Here is a 20,767-nt window from a genome sequence, read left to right on the forward strand (position 1 = left end):
CCTCGGCGTTGGAATCCTGTTTAGTGTGTGTGTGTGAGTGTGTGCTAGTTGTATATTGTGTGTGTGTGTGTTTGGCACGTCGGATATAAAAATGCATGGCTGACGTCAGAGGAAACGTCCAGCAGCAGAAGCGGCACTAAAACTGATTTACTGTTTGGGGGGCGGAGCAGTTTGGCAGCTGTCTCTCTCTTTCTCTCACTCTCTTAGTGTGTGTGTGTGTGTGTGTCTCACTCTGGCTCTCAGCCACCAGTTGATGCATCGCCCCTGGTCGCCGTCGCTGTGCAACTGGCTGAAAGTGAAGAAGCAAGGAGGCTGTTTAATCTGTTTAAAAGGGCGGTGGTGGTGGGGTAGAGGGTGGGTGTGGGGGATGTGGTGCATCTTCACCATGATGTCATCGTCTTTCAAACAAGGCCGAGGTCGCTGCAAAAGCCGGCAGCAGAATATCACCCGGCCCTGGAAACGGGCTGCAATAAAAAGTTTCGGACACTGGAGGCGACGGCGAGGAGGAAGGAGGAAGGTGGAGGTTGTGGGGGGAGGGGAGGGTGCGCGGAGGATATGGGCGGCACCGCTCGGCTTCTTTATAACCCGCTAATGGTCGCAGGTGCCGTCGTCTGAAGGCCGTTATCGGCGCCGGCAGATGGCCGGCTGACTGCGGAGATGATTTACGGCTCTTCATTCTTTGTGTGACGAGGGTCACGACACGCAGCGTCTCGCATGAAAGCTTCCAGGGTCGAGAGCAGGAGCTGCCAGCTGCTCAGGTGTTTGTCGGTTTCTCCTGCTGATTCCGAGTTCTGGCTCTGGTGGTGGTGGTGGTGGTGACTGCAGCGGGAAGTCGAACTACAGTTAGTCCAGGGCAAAAGACCGGAAGACGGCTCCATTCATTTCAGTGGAGTTGCTCGTCGAGTTTTGACTTCCGCATCAATGTAGTAGTGTCTCTTCCCATCATGCCTCTGTAACTCACATGATCTATTCGGCCAATCGCGACGATTCTGGAGAACTTACAGACACGTCAAGACGCAGCCAATCAGGAGCTGAGAATAAACTCTTTTCTGCCTATTGTCTTTTTGACTGCAGTACCTCAAGTGGCCACTGGGAAGAATTGTTGCGACGCCATTTCGCCAGTCCAGTACGTCCAGTTCTTATAATACATCCATGGTCCACAGCCAATCAGCAGCTGAGAAAAACCTCCATAACTTGCAGGTCTTTGCTGTTCCACTGGGGGAGCTGCAGTGCTCCGACTCATAGCTCCTCCTCTTCACAGGATGCTGATTGGTTGACTGGCTAATTAGTGTTTCCGATGGGACTTTATTAAAATGGATGAGAGAGAATGTCAGGAGAAGTTGGGAGTGCCGCCGCCGCCACCGCCGCCCTCAGCGACGCCCCAATAATTGGTGCATGGAACCAGCGGTGTGGTCTGTTTAACCAGCTGCCTCTGATGAGACCTTCTGAAAACGTCCAAAACAACAATTTACCAAAATGTGAGGGCAGTCGGGGAGAGGAAAAAAACCAAACAAATGCAAGATGGAAACTTTTGAACCACCTTGAAGAAAAGTTTTCAAGGAGCTTCAGTTCCTGCAGATGTGAAGTCATTTAAAGAGAAATTATTATTCCTGTTCAGACAGAAAGAAGAGAAGAAGGGAGTCGGTGTGCGTCGCCTGAAGCTGAAACTGTGACTGTTTGGACCAACATCCGGCCGAAGGGATGAAATGAAGGAGTTCAACCAGAAATTTCAACCATCAATCTCTTGATTGGCTGATTCAGACACTGACTCACCTAGCCGACGGACTCACTGGGCCGACTGACTCACACCTTTGTGTCACTGGCTGCATTTCCATGACAGTCTTTCGACAAATGTTTTTGGGGATAAAACACAACTGCGATTTGCAGGTGTTTCCATTGAATGGTGTGAAGATCGTAAGACGTAATTCCGGTCCAATCTAGCAAGGACAAGGTCCCTCTGGGTTCTTGGTCTCGATGGACCACAGGCTGTCTTCAGGTTGTGGTGGTGATGCTGGTAGGACTGGAGGAGGAGTGACTCTGGTGCTGACCATGTTGGAGTCGTTCACTGTTTGGTTTCATCCCAATTCATAGGAACATTGATTTGGAAAAATGGGGCTGAAGTGAGAGCGGACGGATGGACACACACACACACACACACACACACACACACACACACACACACACACACACACACACACACACACACACACACACACACACACGCCAGGCCTGTGCTGTTGATGATGTTGTTTACTGCAGCAGGTCACACTGATCCACTCTGGGATTATCATCTCCAGGTCGACGCAGGAAGCTGCAGCTCCGGCATTAATCTGGGCCGTGCGCCGCTTCCTGTCAGCGCCGACGGAGTGCCGACCCGACCTTCACCTCCTGCCGCTCGGCGAGCGAGACACCTCGAGAGTGTGTGCGTGTGTGTGCGTGTGTGTATACAAGCAAATACTGGTGATGATTTCAGCCTCCAGGAAACTGCTGACGTCAGCCTGTTGTTGCCGTTGTTAGTGGTCTGTCTCCTCACGACAAATGAACCGACTATTTATGGGTGTGTGTGTGCCAGCAGGGGGAGGGGCCAACACAGTTCAGCAGCAATGCACACAAACACCCACCAAGCATCTCCGGAATGTCGCGGGCGGCCAGCGTTCCATCTTGCAGGCAGCGACGACGCTTCATTAATCAACACAATAAGGCTGATTTACGGCCGCACACGGTCCACTGACGCACACCAGCGCCTCTAAAATGGGCTGGAGGCGGGAGTGTGGGCGTGGACCATGGCTGTAGCTCCGCCTTCGACCCGACACATCTGGGGTGAGCTCCACCCCCTGCTGGCAAAGCGCAGGATAAGTGGGGAGAAACAGCTTTGATTGGACGATGCTTGGTACACACAGTGCACAGCTGCACACAGCTGCAAAACACACTAATTATCATTATCATCATCACAGAGCTGGATCAATGTTGCTAACGTGTGCTAACGTTAGCATCCGTAAGCCACATGACGTGGCCCCAGTGCAGCAGACTTGCACTGCGAACTGCCTGAAACCTCGTTAGCCCTCTGTTCACAGTCTCCTGTTGGCTTCCTGCTACAACTGGAGACTCCATGTGACAAGAACGTCCAATCATCCATCCATGCAGTTCCAATAGCAGCTTCCTCCTGCACTCAGGGTTGCGGGGGTCTACTGGAGCCGATGGATAGACAAGATGGACTATATTGATCCCAGATTGGGAAACTACACTGTTGCAGTGCTACAAGACAGCACAAAAAATAAACTATACAGTAGTTACAGCAGGTACCAAAACATTCCACTCAATCTATGTACAACAAACAAACAAAGCAAAAGTGCAAAAGTGTGAGCAGTCACAGAGCGACGGCAGCGTGACGCCCTGGAAGTTCATCGCAGTTCATTCCAACTCACCTCACACACATGTGGACGGTGGGAGGAAGCCACGCAGACACAGCGAGAACAGGCCGGGAATCGAACCCACGACCCTACTGCTGTGAGGCGGCAGCACTGGCGACTGCACCACCCTGTCGCCCACCGTCCAATCACCAGCTTACGTTTCCATGACAGTTGTTGGCAAAATAAAAACTATATTTCTAAAATTTCAACAAAGTACAATTGCCATGTGCAGGTGTTTCCATTGAATGCTGTGACGCTCATGAGCCGGAATTCTGGTCAAACCAGCGAGACCCCACTGTGATAAATTGCAAAATCCAAACTTGGTTCTGAACCTGGAAGCACGGCAGGAAGTCCGGTGTCTATTTCCTGCAGGCTGCTCTTGGTGAGCTGTTGATTTGAAAAGGAAGGAATTTTAATGTCTTGTTTTGCCGTAACATCCTCGGCGCTGCCGCCGCCGCCGCCGCCGCCAACGACAGCTGTTATGTGACTCAGTGCGGCCGGCGTGGTTTTGGCTCCGGAGGAAAACATGTCACTCTGCCGGACGGCTGAGGGTGGCCGGGGTCGAAGACTGGCGCTCTGACAGACCCTGCAGGGACTGACAGGGCCTGACGGGGGCTCCGTCCTGTCAGTCACGAGCCACACACACACACACACACACACACACACACACACACACACACACTAGGCTCCTTTACAGCAGCAACAGCAGAGTGAAACGATGACAAACCAGAAGCAAAAAATGTCCAGACGACCACAAAATGCAGCAGAAGTCACAGAAACTTGAAAATACAGATTTAAAAATATTTACTGTATGTATAACGGAGTCTCGACATGTTTGGAAAGATTGGCCGGACAGAAGCTAATTACAGAGGCCAGTTATTGACTTTCTATAAAAAGAGAAAATCAAACTTCCTGCGAGTGGAGCCACTCTGACCTGCACACACTGACTCTCTTGTGTTGGAGTGGTTGTGAGGTGCAGTGGCTAAATAAGACGGCGGCGCAGCGACACACCTTCAACAGCTTAGTCGGCCGTTTATAAAAAAAAAAAGACGCACAATAAAACGGACGCCCCCGGGCGGGCCTGGCTCCGCCCCTTTCCCACCGGAACGACTTTCTTCAGTGCAGGAATGAGGCGCGGACGACTCCTCCAGGCTCAGACATATAATCTGGGCCTGTCAGGGCCTCCACACACACACACACACACACACAGATACATGTACACACACATTCCTTGGGCACATCCCTGCCCCAGGGGGCGTATCACCTGTCCAGGATCCGGGCGGGGCCGAGCTTCACTTCACGCTCCTCATTGTCTCGGCTGAAAGCAAAGACGGCCGTCGTCTCGGGAGGAAGCACCTCCAAAAGTTCCTAAACAAACACACCACACACACACACACACACCAACGTGACAAAAATAGCCCCACAAACACACAGGTCGTGGTGTGTGTGTAAATCTGCCGTCTGTGTGTCTGCACCCCCGTGGATCCACCTCCTCACTTTGACTTCTTGCAGACTTGCAGGAGGCCTGGTGAGGACTGTGCTGCCACCTGCTGGCAGTGTTTGACCCTGCAGTCAAAGACTGAGCGGCTGTTTCAGGCGTTTTATTTTGGAAGGTGAGGTCGCACGCATACAGCATAACACGTGATAAACGTCTCTCAGGGGTCAGAGGTCATGTTGGACTCCAGGGTCCTCAGCCACAGCTCCAAAGCAAACTTGGTCCCGGTGCTGACCCGCTCCAGGTCCGGACCGCCGGCGGGAGCCCGGTTGACAAACACGGCGGTGGGGAGGGAGGAGTCACTTAGCGCCCCGTCCCTGGAGACCTGAGACACACTGGAGAAACGGCGGGAGGTCAAAGGTCAACGCCACACCAGGCTCCACCCAGTAAAACACTGAGACTCAAACACCTGGAATATCACGGTGTGTTGGTCACAAAACAAAGAGCGCCACCTGGAGGAGAAACAGGCTCAGCGAGGCAGGTGGGGTGTCAGGTCACTTGACGCCTCCTCATCCAATGAAAAAGAGCCATGCTAGGGTCACGTGGTGCTACCTGATGCTGCTGGGCAGGTGGTCCAGTCCCACCTCCACGTCCTCTCCATCCACAGCAGACACCATGGCCCGGGCCAGCTGGCAGTCGGCCCACACGCAGGCGCTGACCTCATCAGGGGAGGGTCTTAAAGATGCCTGTGAGGGGACGGGGCAGTTGGGTTAGCAGGCTGTGACCTCATCACCCACTGCAGGTAACAAGAGCTCAGGTACCTGCAGCTGCAGGTGATTCAGGGGCGAGTGCAGCAGCATGTAGCTGATCACGTGATGCCTGCGAGGAAGTCCCCGGGACAGCATGGCGGGGTAGACGGACTGCCGGACAGGAAGTGAGTTATTGATCGAGGGAGCGAGGGAGGGGGCGGAGCTAGAGAGACGGACGGCAGGTGGTCTGTCTCACCTCCCACAGACCCAGGACCTGTGGAGAGACGTCCTCTGGTTCCAGTTTCAGACCAGTTTCCTCCATCAACTCCCTGAGGCCGGCCTCCAGGAGCTACACACACACACACGCACACACACACACACACACACACACACACACACACACACTACATTGTTAACATATAATATAATATCTAACATATTTGGAAATGTGGCTCAGGAGGTAAAAGAGGTTTTACCGTCTCATCAGCTTCAATATGACCACCTGAAAACACACCAAAAAAAAGCATGAGTTTTCCAACACAGGTGTGTATGTGTGTGTGTTGCACTCTGGTTCTGTGCCACAGGGGTACATTTACCATCATGCACCTGCTCTTTCAACAGTGTGTCCGACCTGGAGGAACCCACACGTTGGGAAATATCCGAAGCTCCTTCGCTCGTCGCGTCAGCAGCACTCTTTGATTGGCTGTCTGCAGGAGGATGGCCACGCCCACGTCTACCCCACGCTGCTGAACGTCCAACGGGACTGCAGCTGCCTCTGCAGGCGTCAGGTGCTTGATGGGACAGAACGGCGCCCGCTATGCAGACAAAGGACATCGCACAACATTACAAACGTTTCTGTACGTCTAAATAAAGACAACAAGAGCGCTTCAGGCTGTCTGCCCCCTAATGGCTGAGTGCTGTACAGTCCATAAGGCCAACTGTGCTAGCACAGGACATTTCTCAACTGGTGGGTCACAGAGCTGTTTTGATTGGGTTGTGCCTTGTGGGCAGTTTCCCTTTTTTTTTTTTTTTTAAAGGGATTTTAAAATATATTTATTTATAATTTATTTATATTTATTGAGAAAATATTGGGCATTTATTTAGCAGGACAGACAATTCAATTCAATAATTGTAATAATTTATTTCCTAAACATGATAGAAAGTGGGCAATTGTTTTTATTTTTGTGGAATAATTTTGAGTGTTTTGGAACAGATTTGGGTCACAACTTCATGAAAAGGAAAACATGTGGGTTCTGAGACTCCACCAGTTGAGAACCACTAGCATAAGAAACTCGGAACTATATAGCCAAAGATTAAGATTAAAAACTCATCAACAGCACTCTGAGCTGCACTATGAATCCAGAGTGTCATACTCTGAGATGTTACAGGACTCTGTGTTGCCAACACCGCAGACAACTTGCTGCGCTCACCTTTAGAGGGCTCCTCCTTCCAGCCTGGTCTCCTCCTCCTCCTCCTTGGTGAAGGATAAACTGGTTCTTCTCCAGGGAGCAGCTCACCTGCACCTCATCACCTCCACCCTCACTGAAGAATCCTGTCACACTCTAAGCGGAGAAGCCGAGAGTCACTCTTCAGGAGTCACTCTTTGGATGGAAGTCAGGGACAGGAGATACTAACCTGCAGGAAATGAACCGGCTGAGGGACGCCTCCATCCTTACAGATGTGGACCAAGATCCTTCTGACTTTATCCATGAGGCTGGTTGTTACCTGAGAACACTGCATAATTAATCCAGAATAAATTGTTATAATCAGAAGCGCAACCACTCTCTTCAGACTAATTTATTATTAATATTATTGACAGACAGATTTGTTTTCTGGTGTTAATTCATTCCGTATATTTTTCTTCTTTTCAAATAAATATTTCTGCATTTACAATTTTGTGTTACCATGTAAACATTTCCTTTACTCGTGACAAAGTTGGGGGAAAAAAACACCACGTCACCATTTTTAACTTAAATTAACCTATTAGTGAAATTACTTTCGTCAATTCAACAAATTATGTGACAGTCTCCATCCTTCGTCAGCGGAAACGAAAGACACTGGAACTTCCGGTCGGTATGTAAATAGTTAGCATGTTGCTAAAGAACGCTGTCGGCTAGGCTAGAAGAGGCTGACCGCGGGAGCAAGTCCACCCGAAAGTCTTGTTAAAACACACACACATACAACAGAGGTTAATTCAATGTCCCTGGTTTGTTGTATTGGTGTATTTTATTTAGTACTAGCTGGCAGGTTCACTGGAGCAGGCGGGACTCACTGAGAGGGGACGCCAGCTCACGTCCTGCAGACGCTGGCTGCTCCACTTCCTGCTGTCAATTTCACAGGGGAAAAAAAACCCGGATGACACGTTTTTGGAGACTACGTCGTCATGTTGCAAACGTTTAGCGACATATAATCTCCACAGAATCCACTTTCACAGAACGTTAGGTTTAAAAAAAAGTGCAGAGTGAAAATAATTAAATTGTTTTGCTGAAATTATTGGCATAAGTAAGTAAGCATCAGACAGTTGCTCTCCTCTCCTGCTTCCAATGCCTGTGTCCTCCTACCTCCTACCAAAGTCCCTTCAATATGTTTCCACTTCTGAAACTAACACACATATTCACTATCACCTGACTGGCAAACTTCTAAATAATGATAATTTCAATACAAACAAATGCAAATCAGCACTTTGACCAATACTGAATAAAGTCAGCAAAATACTTTACACAACTTTAGGGAAACTTTTACACACTGTTAGGGACACTTTTACACACACAAACAAATTCAACCGTCTCAAACAGTGTAGAAGTTGTCGCAGTTCCTCATGCAGGAAACTGGAAGTGGAAAAACAGTCCTGTGGTGGAGCTGCTGGGATTTGTTTTCCATACAGGAATGAAGGTAAAAACAGATCCCAACTTGTTTGGATGTTTAATCTTCCAGTTACCAAAGCAGCCAGGAGGCTAAAAACACCCCGAGGAGGAGCCGCGGGCTGACAGAGAGGCTGCTTGGACCAACGTTCAGGATGGGATGTTGGTTTGGAGCTGCGGTGAATGAGGTCAGTGTTGAAGCTTCTGAACGCCGGCGAGGTGACGCAGGGTGTGAGAGGACAGTGGGAGTCAGCAAACAAGCGGCGAGGCCTGATGCCGAGGTGGTCTTCCTGAAGCAAGGAGCTGCTGGACCCCCACAGGATGGGAAACAGTGGTCATGGTCTTTGGGACACAAGCTGGGCAGAAGCTGCCTCCCTCCACCACAGGCCTGGAATTAAATACGTCAAGGCAGAAATGGAAATTTGGAATGGTGGCAACGGAGCCAACAAGGGCAGCTGTCTTTCTGAGGAGCAAGTCAAATCATTCATCAGAAGAAGAAAGAAGGGGGATGTAGGGTCCCCCTGTGGAGAGCTGAAGACCTGCAGGAACAACACAGAACACACCATCAAACATGACAAAAAAATGCAGAACTATAAAAACATGTGCTAAATGAGCACAGTTTGTTTTTCCCAATTTTGAATCATGTCCTATCTGCAAACATAGAGTCAGATGAGTTTATGAGCTGTACTGCATCCAGCCACCGGGGGGAGCCCAAAGATAATACTATTTTCAGTTGGCAGAGTAATGTGGAGTCAGTAAGCTTGACAATGATTTGGTTGGAAATGTCTCAAGTAGTATATTGATGACAAACACTTATTCAAAGGAAATCAAAATTATGATTGAATAGGAATTTGAAATCAACTGATAACAAACTTGAGCAGGGTGTCCCAGTTTGAGGATGGAAACAGAGAGAGCTGAGGAGGCTGGTGCCACCTGGTACCACCAGAGTCCTCCGGGCGGCCGGCAGCGCCCTCTGGCGTCTGGAGCATGAAAACAACAGGTCACACACGTTTTTAAAATAAATGTAAGTGCTCTGGTTGGCAAAGAAGAGCTTTCTAAAAACAAATCTGCAGTGCAAAGAAGACTCACCAATTACTCCCACAGAAACATTTCAATAGTTTGACATTTTGTAGCAGCAGCTATAATGCCACTGGCTAACACCGCTGGCAAATTTTGGGGTTGAATATCATCTATCAAAGTTGTCCTGCAGAGCAGCATGCACTGCATGAAGCTGTGGAATATAGTGGATGGCAGATAACAGCTTGATCGTATTGATGAAAATGAGTTGTTGGTGGAATTAGAAATCATCATCAATCACCTGTGTCACCTTACTTGAACCCACCTCACCTGTGAACCATGCCCTCTCACTTCCTGTGCAGGTGAGAAAGCTGGTGCCATCTATGGGCCAACACCACCCGTGCAACCCAATAAACATCCACATTATTCTCTGACATAAAAGAAACAGCAAACACGAGCCTTAATGGCTCCAACTGAGTCTCCACGATGATGCAGAAGCAGTTTGTCCACCTCTAATCTGTCAGTGGCTGAACAGGTGGGGGGAGTGTCGGACGGTTGTCACAGTGCATTCTGGGTGTTGTAGGACTCTGGGCCGAGGTCCCTCTGCGGCTGTAACTTTAAGGCTTCCCGTCCTGTAGATGAATAATTCACGGTCGCAGCCAAGCGGCTCTCGCTGCCGTTGCCGCAGAGACACAGAGAGGAGGAGGAGGAGGAGTGGACCCCCAGCCTCACCCCGTCCTCTTTCTCTCCATCCCCCCTCCCTCACTCCCTCACTCATCAGAAGTGCTGTAGTTGCATGCAGCTCGACCGCTGTAGCCGCAGGAACTCACTCACTCTCTCAGCGACCCACTGCTGCCTCTCTCCTCGCGCTGACAGGATGCTGCTGCTGCTGCTGCTGCCAACGGCGGCGGGGTGCAGGAGGTGGTCGGCGCCGGCCGGCCTGCTGGCACTGTGCCTCTGCCTGGCGGTGGCGCCACCGGTGGCGGACGGCAGGAGAGCCGCCAAGACCCCCCGCTGCCCGGCCACCTGCTCCTGCACCAAGGACAGCGCCTTCTGCGTGGACACCAAGGCCATCCCCAAGAGCTTCCCACCTGGAATCATCTCGCTGTGAGTTCCCTGTCCTTCTCCTTCTCCTTCTCCTCCTTCTCCTCCTCCTCCTCCTCCTCCTCCTTCTCCTCCTTTTCTTCTGGGCAGCCACCCTGCATTATGTAACCATTGCCTGAATCCCAGAGCAGGTTCCTCTCAGCTGGAGGGTGGAGACAGTGTCTCCTCACCACTGCACCACTAACTAACTATAGACTCCCTCCTGTCAGACCGCAGAGGGGCCACTTCTCCTCCTCCTCCTGAAGATAAATGGGCCACAGAGAGGGGGAGGTGGTGAAGTGGCCCCTCTGCGGTCCGACAGGAGGGAGTCTATAGTTAGTTAGTGGTGCAGTGGTGAGGAGACACTGTCTCCACTCTCCAGCTCAGAGGAACCTGCTCTAGGAGGTGTGTTTAAAGCAGGATAAGAAGGTTACAAGTTGCTTTCTTCACGGTGACCTGCGGCGCCTGTTGCCCATCCAGCCCAGTGTTGACAACTGGCAAAGTCACAAAAAGACGTTTTCAAATGCTTGGAATGAGGTTATTGCTAATCCTGCGTGTGTGTGTGTGTGTGTGTGTGTGTGTGCGTGTGCGTGTGCGTGTGCGCGTGCGCGTGGCCAGGACGATGGTGAACGCCGCCTTCTCCTCCATCCCAGAGGGGGCGTTCTCACATCTCAACCTGCTGCAGTTCCTGTGAGTCTGCCTGAAATATTTTCTCATCCTTAACCATCAAATTCTTCCTGCTACATTTTAACTGATCTGAACTCTCTTTTGAAAAATACATACATAACAAACACAAAATAAATACATTAATGATACCAAAATACAGAAAAAAAACATCAATATTTGCAATCAAGTGTCTCTTCTGGCATAGGGAAATATGTAGAGAGGTTTTCACAGAGCTAAACATTGTGTCACTCTGTCTCTCTCTCTCACACACACTTACACACACACACACACACACACACACACACTGCAGGGCCTTCAGCTGGTTGTGTATCAGTGTCACGGCTCTGTCTGCTCTGCCAGACAAAGAGCCGTTTATCAGCTCCGACACCATCAGTTTGCTGTCGTCACCGTGGTGTTTGTGTATTTGTACTCCAAGCATGTTTATTTATCACTATTAAATGAAGATTTAAACAGTAATACTATGTAAAAACAACATTACGTTCATGTGTTTTTCAGAATTGCTTTTAAAAAGCAAAACCATTTTAAAGGGCGATCTCTGAACTTTGCTGCCCCCTTCCTGCAGACTGTTGAACTCCAACACGTTCACCGTCATCGGTGACGATGCCTTCGCCGGCCTGCCTCACCTGCAGTACCTGTGAGTGTCCCCTCACTGACTCTCTCACTGACAGCCTCACCTTGGCGCGCCCCCTGCAGGCGGCGACTGTGTGGAAACGTTATGTTTGTGACCCTGCCTGGTGGTCTTCTCTCCTCAGGTTCATCGAGAACAACGACATCCGGGCGCTGTCCAGGTTCACCTTCAGAGGACTGAAATCGCTGACTCACCTGTAAGTGTGCCGACCGTCTTCGCCTCCTCCTCCCTTCCTCCTCCTCTTAACCCCGCTCTTCCTTCTCCTCCTGGATGTTCCCTCCTCTCTCAGGTCCCTGTCCAACAACAACCTGCAGCAGCTGCCCAGAGACCTCTTCCAACAGCTGGACATCCTCACCGACCTGTGAGTGTCAAGTGGCTGATGGTTCCTCAGGCTGCAGAACCCAGGTTCTGCAGGTTCCAACACGTCTATCTGCTCTTTGCGTTCCTGGCAGGGACCTGCGGGGGAACTCCTTCCGCTGCGACTGTAAGATCAAGTGGCTGGTGGACTGGATGGAGAAGTCCAACACCTCGGTCCCGGCCATCTACTGCGCTAGCCCCTTCGAGTTCCAAGGACGCAGGATCCACGACTTGGCGCCGAGGGACTTTAACTGCATCACCGCAGGTGACTGCTTGTCCTGGTCCTGGTCCTGATGCTGGTCCTGGTTCCGGTTCCGGTCCCAGTCCTAGTCATGGTCCTAGTCATGGTCCTAGTTCTAGTCTTAGTCCTAGTCTTGGTCCTGATCTTGGTTCTGGTCCTGGCTGTGGCCCAAACATGTCTCAACCTTCTTGTCTCCTCGTCCCAGACTTTGCCGTGTACAAGACCTTCCCCTTCCACTCAGTGTCGGTGGAGTCCTACCGCTTCAAGGAGGACCAGTTTGTGGTCTTCGCTCAGCCTGACTCGGGCTTCTGCACCCTGTACATCTGGGACCACGTGGAGATGGCCTTTAGGAGCTTCCACAACATCACCTGTAAGGACCCCGGCCAACATCCAATGTTTAGAAAAATCTAAATTTTTTGTGGGACTTTGTGTGAAGTCTGATGTTCCTCCTGCAGCTCGCTCGGCCGTCTACTGCAAGCCAGTGGTGATGGAGGAGGGTCTCTACATGGTGGTGGCTCAGCTCTTCGGTGGATCTCACATCTACAAGTGAGAGTTTTCTAGATGGAAACGCAGCGACCTGAGTCTGTGACCTCCGAGACGCCTCCTGTGGCCCATCACTGTGTGTGTATGTGTGTGTGTGTGTGTGGCACAGGTGGGAGGAGGACCCGCAGCGTTTCGTGAAGATCCAGGACATTGACACCACCCGGGTGAGGAAGCCCAACTTTGTGGACGCCTTCCAGCTGGACGGCGAGTGGTTCTTCGCGGTGGCCGACAGCTCCAAGGCCGGCTCCACCAGCATCTACCGCTGGAACAGCAACGGCTTCTACTCCCACCAGTCGCTGCACCCCTGGCACCGCGACACCCACCTGGAGGTGCTGGAGGTGGCCGGCAAGGCCCACCTGCTGCTATCTAGTGCCTCGCAGCCCCCGGTGGTGTACCAGTGGAACCGCGGCCAGAAGCAGTTCTCCGTCCTGTCGCAGCTGGGCGAGCTGGCCGACGTGCAGATGGTGAAGCACTTCTGGGTGAGGAAGGTGCTCTACCTCTGCCTCACCCGCTTCATCGGCGACTCCAAGGTGCTGCGCTGGGAGGGTGGCCAGCGCTTCCTGGAGGTCCAGACGCTGCCCTCCCGCGGCTCCATGGCGGTCTACCCCTTCACCGTGGGCACCCGCCAGTACCTGGTGCTGGGCAGCGACTTCTCCTTCTCCAGGGTCTACCTGTGGGACGACCTCACCCAGCGCTTCCAGCCCTTTCAGGAGCTCAACGTGAGGGCGCCGCGGGCCTTCAGCCTGCTGTCGGTGGACAACAAGGACATCCTGCTGGCTGCCAGCTTTAAGGGCAACACGCTGGCCTACCAGCACCTGCTGGTGGACCTGAGCGCCAAGTAGAGCCCGATTGGAGGACTGATGGTAGTGGTCCCCCGACACGACACCACACTGCACCACACACAAAACACAAACATCTGTCTGACAGCATCTGATATTTGGTTACACATACACACAAAGACAAACACACAAAAACCATAACGCAGCGTAACAATTAATAGTAACATCACCATGTTTGGACAAATCTAGCACTAGCACATTTATTTTAATGGAAGGAGTGTTAAAGGTAGAGTTTGTCAAATTCTGCTATCTAGTGGTCAGATTTTAGATTGCGGCGCTAATTCGCTTACCCTCCCTCTTCCAAGCGTGTCAGTGAACTACGGTGGCCTGCACACACAAACGTGGATACCTCGTCCACCTTCTTCTTCCTTGATTAACTTGAAGACGCGAGCGTTCACCTTCAATACGACACGCGTTGTCTGGCAGGCTGGATTGTCCACCCCAGGCTTCCTTAGAAATATGGTGAAGCAAAACGCCTTTAAGCAACGTCTAGAACATGATTGGATCCCTCTGCCTGCTAACTGTAATTTGGGTCTATAACTCAAACGCTAAATTGTCACTGAGGAAAGTTTGATATGTCGCCAGAGTGCGACTTGCGGAAATCTGTGTTTCTGTTGTGTTGTGGCTTTTTGTCATCATTGTGAACTCGTAAGAAAGACTGTTTGTACCAACCGCTTCTTATTTCCAAACCAAAACAATTACTTGTGTTGTAGGCTGCAAGGAGTCGTGTGCCACCTGCTGGTGAATCAGTGCACGTGCTTGTCGTGTCCCTTACAGGCCACTGTACACTAAGCATTTATTAACTTGTGCCAAATGGAGCAAAAACTGACGCTGCTAATCAGATTTCGGTGCACGCGAACCTGATGTTAGCACAGTGTAGCAGCTAATGTGTGTAGCGTTCTGCATGACAGAGAAAATGATGTAACATAACTCATTTATTTTTCTTTGTCTTCTATTCGCTGTACAAGACATGTATGACTTGGGTTCTTTGTTAGGTAAAATTTAACAACTTTATTTTTTTTATTATACCACATAATCAGGAATGATACAGAATTAGTTGATGGATTTGCAGCACTTCTAAAAAAAAAGATATATTAATCATATTCTTAACACATCAATAATGTTTGCTGCAAAATTTATTTTAGTTTGTACACTTACAGAAGGAATTGTGAGTCGTTGGGAGGAGGGGTATTAAAAATGTGTGTCTGTGAAAGTTCTGTTTTGTAACGATAAAGCAATTTTAGTTTACATCTTATTTGTTTAATTTTAGTTTAATTAAATATTTGTGCATCGTGCTTGTAAAAGGGGGGGGACTAATGATGGCTGAAATGTGAAATGAAAAGAAAAAATGTGCCAATGTGTGATGGAAGGAAAACAAACAACAGCAATAAAAGAAAGTAAACACTTTTTATGGAAGAATATACTTAACAACAAATACACACGCATTTACAAGATTCAATACTCAAGTTCTTTCATTGAGGCATACAACGTGCTTACCTGCTTGGTGTTGTTGTTCTGTTGCAGTATCTTCACTCCATTGGAATATTACACCGTAGAATATACACCAGAACGTATTCAAACACTCGCTGAGATTGCAGGGAAACAGCAGAGGGCAGCAATGCGCATTTTAAAGCGTGTAGTCTGCCGAAACCCAAGGAAGAAGACGAAGAAGTTGTTCTTGTTGTTGTTGTTGACATGTGACAGCAGGCAGGTGGGGGTTAGTTAGCCAATACTTTGAAGGCGTCGCGGTGAGGTAAGTGCTTGTTATTGTCGTTTTTAAACGTTTGCCAGCTACTTTTACGAAGAAAACAGTTCCGACTGTCGTCACACTTTAAAACTTAACGCCAGTTCTTAACGCCAACTAGCAAATCGCTTAGCTAGCTAGCTAGCGTTTTTTTCCTTCTTCTTTCTGTTATGTCACTCGTACGTAGCGCTCATTTACGGAAACATTCGCTGCGGTAGATGTGGGCTGCGACTTTAAAATCGCCGCTAATGTGTTGTGCATGTTTGGGAATTTTTGTCGAATTTGTTAACGGTGGCGCCACACATCTGCAGCTGTTCGGCAAGGTAACCAGTGAAATCGGAAAGCAGTAGGGACACAACAGCGGCTTCGGACAAGCTATCCGTGGCTACACGAATCTCGCTTCCTGGTCCATGGTAGCTGATGTTGGCTCTCGCGTTTCCTTGTCCGCAGCCGCCCCTCGCCAGCAGGGAAGCATGTCTGGGGGCAGCGCGTCCGTCTCCGACCTGACGGCCGAGTGGGACGACGACGAGCGGATGGACTTCATGTTCTCCGACTTCAAGAGCAACCGGGACGTGAACCCGATGGACTGGGACAGCAAGATGGACTTCTGGGCGGCCCTGGTGGTGCGCAGCTGCCGCCGCCGCCGCACCGCGTGCTGCAGCCTGCGGGAGCTCGGCGACACCTTCCGCAGGAAAGACAGGTCTCCGCTGGGGCTGCCGACCGTCCTGCAGGACATGTCTAGGTGAGTGTCCCTCCTGGGTTCCTCTAGCAACTGCTGCAGATGGGCTGGTAGCAGATTCGTCACAAACATGTACAGGTACTACCCAGAAAAATAGAATATCCTGAAAAGGTTGTTGTATTTCTGCAATTCAACTTAAAAGGTGAATGTGACATATTATATAAAGGAATAATATGGAAATCAATATATTTCAAGTTTTTATTTCTTTGGATTTTGCTGATCAGGTCTTGCAGCTTAAAAAAAAAAAACTCAAATTCAGAAATTCAGAAAATTAGAATGTTACATAAAGTCAAATCTTTAATCTTTATTTAATCAGCAAAGTTACAACAAGGAACTGCTTGAGATCTCAATTTGCGTGTTATGGCTCAATAACATTTGTTGCTTTCATCTTTTATGTTAAATTGATTGAAAAGTTAACTTTTACTTGACATTCTAATTTTTCGGGTAGTACCTGTAGCTTTACCACAGAGGATATAAAACATACTTCATTGGTGCGTAGTGCTCACTTAAAGGAGCACATTCACTGCAGAATTCAGATTCAGATTACTTTTATTGCCATTTGTGCAAAAGAACGAATAGGAATTTGTGCGTCAAATAATTAATTGAATAAATAGTAAATAAACAGGAAAAAAAACAAAAAACACAGTTCGTTGGAGGAGTCACAGGTTACCGGTGTCAGAGTCAGCAGGAGATGGAGACGGGGGTTGGGTGGACTGAAGTGTAGGGGCTGGCTGAGGGAGAGGGCGTAGTAGGGAGGGGCCTGAGTCATTTATTTATTAGATGTGGGCTGTGACTTTAAAATCGCCATTTATATGTTGAGCATTTTTTTTTTTTTTTAATACTTTCAGCTTTGCACTAAGTAAAAATAGCAGGTTATTTAATTTTCTATTGTTTTTATTATTTTTATTTTAGTTATTGCATGCTTCCATATTTTCTGTACATTACTCAGTTGACTGGAGCCCTGTTACTGAAAGAATTTCCCTCGGGATAAATAAAGTATTTCTGATTCTGATGTTTGTGACAAATCTGCTGTCGGTGGCGCAGCACATCTTGAACTGTTTGTCAAGGGAAGCAGTTAAACTGGAAACCAGTAGGGACGTAACACCCTGGGGTCCCCCCTCCTGCAGCCTCACCCCTCCGCTCTGCTCTGCTCTGCTCTCCTCCCAGCGGCGGGAAGCTCCAGAGGGAGTCTGACTTCGCTGCCGACGCCGGCTGGCTGTCCTGGGGGGTCGGCCTGCTGCTGGTCAGGCCGCTCCGCTGGACCATCTCCTCCGTCCTGGGGAGCAACGGGGTTCCTCCTGAGGAGACCTTCGTGGTCGTGGAGCTGGTCAAGGTCGGTCAGCCGATCCCCGTCAGTCCAGCCACTGTTTCCCTTCTCTGACTCTGCTGGTCAACAAACCAGGTTGCCCTCATCACCAGGTGGACGTGTGAGATGTAGTAAACATTGATCGGTCGTTCTGTTAGGCAAGAATCAGTTTAGATAATGTTGTGATGAATTAGTCTAGGATCACGATTCGAGATTTGAGATCTTTTGTTGTCATTGTGCATGCGTAACACAATTTTGAGGAAACGCTTGGCCCACACACACGGAAAGAAAAATAGGAATATACACTCAATAGAAATATAGCACCTCTATATTTACAGAAATGAAATCAAATAAGCAGCTTGCTTGCATATTAATAACTGGACTCAATGGCAAATAATGCACAAATGGTTTATAAAGCATTTTATAAACCAGGAAGAAGCAAATTCCTGCCTTTGCACCTCTGCCCCTGGTTTGTTGTACGTAGATTGATTGGATTTTTTTTTTATTGTATATCTTGTAACTACTGTATAGTTTCACCCGCCTTTAACTGTAAACTGTAACTACTGTATAGTTTCTTTTTTATTCTTCTATTTTCACTTTTTGTATTGCTTTTTGAAGTTCAATCTAATCTAATCTAATCTAATCTAATCTAATCTAATCTAGTGTGTGTGTGTGTGTGTGTGTGTGTGTGTGTGTGTGTGTGTGTGTGTGTGTGTGTGTGTGTGTGTGTGTGTGTGTGTGTCCTCCTGGCCTTCTGCCTGTCCTCCAGGAGAAAGCAGCCGAGGTCCTGGCAGCCTACCACAGCAGCCAGTGGGCCACCAGTCCCGTGGTGACCTTCTCCCAGCTGGCAGACCTCTGCAAGGATGTGTGCGCCGACCAGAGCACGCTGGGCGTGGCCCTGCTGCAGCTGCAGCGGGAGAAGAAGGTGGCGGTCAGCCTGCACGACGGCATGAAGGTGAGAGGAACTCCAGGCTGACTGACTGACTGACTGGACCAGGGAGGGGCAAACCTTTTGACTGGTGGCTTCTAAAGCTCGGCAGAGGGGGCGGAGCAGCAGCAGCAGATGGAGGGAGTGTTTTGCTGAGCCACAGGAAAACATGAAAACGCTGGAAAATGGATGAAATACAGAGATTTTATGACTTGCTGATGATGAATATGAAGTTCAACACGGACGTGGCCCCTGTAGTTTGCCCACATCTGGACTGAACTCCCCAACCTCCCCCTCCCTGCCTGCCTGCTGACGCTCCGACCTCTCTCTGGTCTCAGATTGTCAAGTTCTGCCGTGCGCTGCAGGAGCGCGTCTCTCCGCTCAGCGACGTGGACCTCGGCGTCCTTCAGCTGCAGCGCAGCGAGCGGCTGCTGGAGGAGCGGCTGCAGGCCCTGGGGGAGAAGGCCGAGGGGTACGAGCCGCCTGCACGGTGGTCAGAGTCAGATTGAAAAAGGGATTCTTTGAAAAATGCCAATCCAACCAAATGTTTGTGTTGTGTCTTGTGGCCGTGCAGGTTGAAAGAAGAGGCCCGTGTGCTGCTGCGGCAGGGGAAGAAGACGCAGGTGAGGGCGGCTGCAGTGCAACCAGACACTGATCAGATCACACATCCAACCCCCCAACTACAAACCCAACCCCACCCTCGCAGGCCCTGCGCTCGCTGCGCAGCCGCAAGCAGGTGGAGAAGCGCGTGGACAACCTCTCCAACCAGCTGGAGTCCATCAGAGGCATCCTGGACAGGATCGACCAGTCCACCACGGACAAGACGGTGAGAGGCGGGGCCACCTGTGTCCCAGCTGCGTCCTCCGGGCGCTTGGACTCGTGCTGGACTGGTTTGTCTCTGTTGTGTCTGCAGGTCATGCAGGCGTACCAGGCCGGCGTGGCGGCGCTGAAGCTCTCCCTGAAGGACGTCACGCTGGAGTCGGCCGAGAACCTGGTGGACCAGATCCAGGAGGTTTGGCGCCCCCTTTAGACACAGCGTCATCACGAGCTGCCTTTCCTTTCCATCACCGCTAGAGTTGTGCAAAAGCTAAATATGGCAGCAAGAACCGTCGTGGAGACGCAGCGACCGTCGTCGTGGAGACGCAGCGACCGTCGTCGTTGCGACCCCGCCGAGTTCTCGCTCACTTTTGTGTTTCCCTCCGACTCCTGCAGTTGTGTGACACTCAGGACGACGTCAACCAGACCATCTCCAGCCTGGGCGCTGCAGGTACGCTCAACCACTGCTGAAGAGTTCCCCCCCCACCCACTGTCAGGCGTGCGATGCGCTGCCCCCTGCAGGTCTGGAGCCGCGTGCTGCACTTAACTGCTCCTCTTCTGCTCCCTCGCAGACGAGGACAAGGCCGAGTTGGAGGAGGAGCTGGAGTCCCTGCTGAAGGAGGCGGAGCCCGATGCCCTGGCACACTTTCCAGAGGTTCCAACCGGTGGTCTGCGGCCCTCCGTGCCCCTCCAACTGGAGGAGGACCTGAGCAGGTTGACTCTGAGAGACTCAGGTTGGTGCAGTGGTTTCTTTGTGGGTTTTTTTTTTGTTCCCTGGGCACTCCAGCAGTGTGATGTAGAACCTGCGCTCTGCTCTGAACAGGCACCAGCGACAAGAAGACGACCACACCACAGCTGCTGCAAGACAACTGACTGCAGCCGCAGCTGCTGCAAGACAACTGACTGCAGGAGACATGGAGCACTTTTCCTTCCTCTCAACAAAACCTATGCAGTGCAGTGCAGTGCAGGGCAGTGGCACCCAAGTTCAATTCAAATCCTTTTACAGCTGTCCTCATCCAACAATGAGGTTAAAAAATGTTCAATTTTGCAAAGTGCGTTTGTGTTTTGATGTTCAGTGTGGTTTCATGTTCATCCAGTGGCCTTTCTCCCGACTGTGGATGTAAAAATACGCAATCGTGCCAAATGATTTTAAATACGTTTATCAACTCACATAGTGACTTTGTTTTATTGACCCTGTGGAAGTGAAAGAGGATCCACCGCCGCTGCAGTGGCTGATGTGTAGTTGCACAGAGGAAATGCTGGCGCTCTCTCCGCCACAGACACAGTGAGACGGGGCTGAAAAAAAGCACTGCTTTTATTGTAGGGTAATACTGGGGGTGGGGGGGTGAGGAGCAGGTTACAGTGAGTATACAGCCAGCGGTGC

At 50.2% G+C, this 20,767-nt stretch overlaps 4 protein-coding genes across 4 annotated transcripts in view; 2 read left to right on the forward strand and 2 right to left on the reverse strand.

The window, feature by feature from the left end:
• Positions 1–4,995: 4,995 nt before the first annotated feature.
• On the reverse strand, positions 4,996–9,033 carry nudt17 (nudix (nucleoside diphosphate linked moiety X)-type motif 17). Its single transcript, XM_076025651.1, has 10 exons — positions 8,533–9,033; positions 7,867–7,915; positions 7,230–7,319; positions 7,025–7,156; positions 6,226–6,409; positions 6,071–6,096; positions 5,851–5,943; positions 5,667–5,765; positions 5,458–5,591; positions 4,996–5,240 (listed from the first exon to the last, which is right to left on the reverse strand). Exons 3-10 carry the CDS (start codon positions 7,302–7,304, stop codon positions 5,066–5,068), a joined length of 918 nt encoding a protein of 305 aa, XP_075881766.1. The 5' UTR covers positions 7,305–7,319; positions 7,867–7,915; positions 8,533–9,033; the 3' UTR covers positions 4,996–5,065.
• Positions 9,034–9,811: 778 nt separating this feature from the next.
• Positions 9,812–13,853, forward strand: lgi3 (leucine-rich repeat LGI family, member 3). Its single transcript, XM_076026019.1, has 10 exons — positions 9,812–9,834; positions 10,349–10,579; positions 11,174–11,245; positions 11,805–11,876; positions 11,995–12,066; positions 12,160–12,231; positions 12,323–12,492; positions 12,674–12,838; positions 12,924–13,014; positions 13,121–13,853. Exons 1-10 carry the CDS (start codon positions 9,812–9,814, stop codon positions 13,851–13,853), a joined length of 1,701 nt encoding a protein of 566 aa, XP_075882134.1.
• Positions 13,854–15,495: 1,642 nt separating this feature from the next.
• Positions 15,496–20,553, forward strand: chmp7 (charged multivesicular body protein 7). The gene is made up of 11 exons (XM_076025649.1): positions 15,496–15,603; positions 16,045–16,336; positions 17,501–17,666; positions 18,409–18,594; positions 18,906–19,039; positions 19,142–19,190; positions 19,274–19,393; positions 19,481–19,579; positions 19,780–19,834; positions 19,956–20,117; positions 20,207–20,553. Exons 2-11 carry the CDS (start codon positions 16,068–16,070, stop codon positions 20,254–20,256), a joined length of 1,290 nt encoding a protein of 429 aa, XP_075881764.1. The 5' UTR covers positions 15,496–15,603; positions 16,045–16,067; the 3' UTR covers positions 20,257–20,553.
• A 128-nt stretch (positions 20,554–20,681) lies between these two features.
• The window catches only part of ccdc92 (coiled-coil domain containing 92), a 5,847-nt gene continuing 5,761 nt past the window's right edge, over positions 20,682–20,767 (reverse strand). Inside the window, exon 5 of the mRNA XM_076025650.1 lies at positions 20,682–20,767. This exon is cut by the window's right edge and continues 1,512 nt beyond it. The gene's annotated coding sequence lies outside the window, so the exon portion shown is untranslated.

This window comes from Nelusetta ayraudi, unplaced genomic scaffold, assembly GCF_046127955.1.
Source record: "Nelusetta ayraudi isolate G7.1 ecotype Tasmania unplaced genomic scaffold, CSIRO-AGI_Nayr_v1 ptg000018l, whole genome shotgun sequence".
Taxonomy (NCBI): domain Eukaryota; kingdom Metazoa; phylum Chordata; class Actinopteri; order Tetraodontiformes; family Monacanthidae; genus Nelusetta; species Nelusetta ayraudi.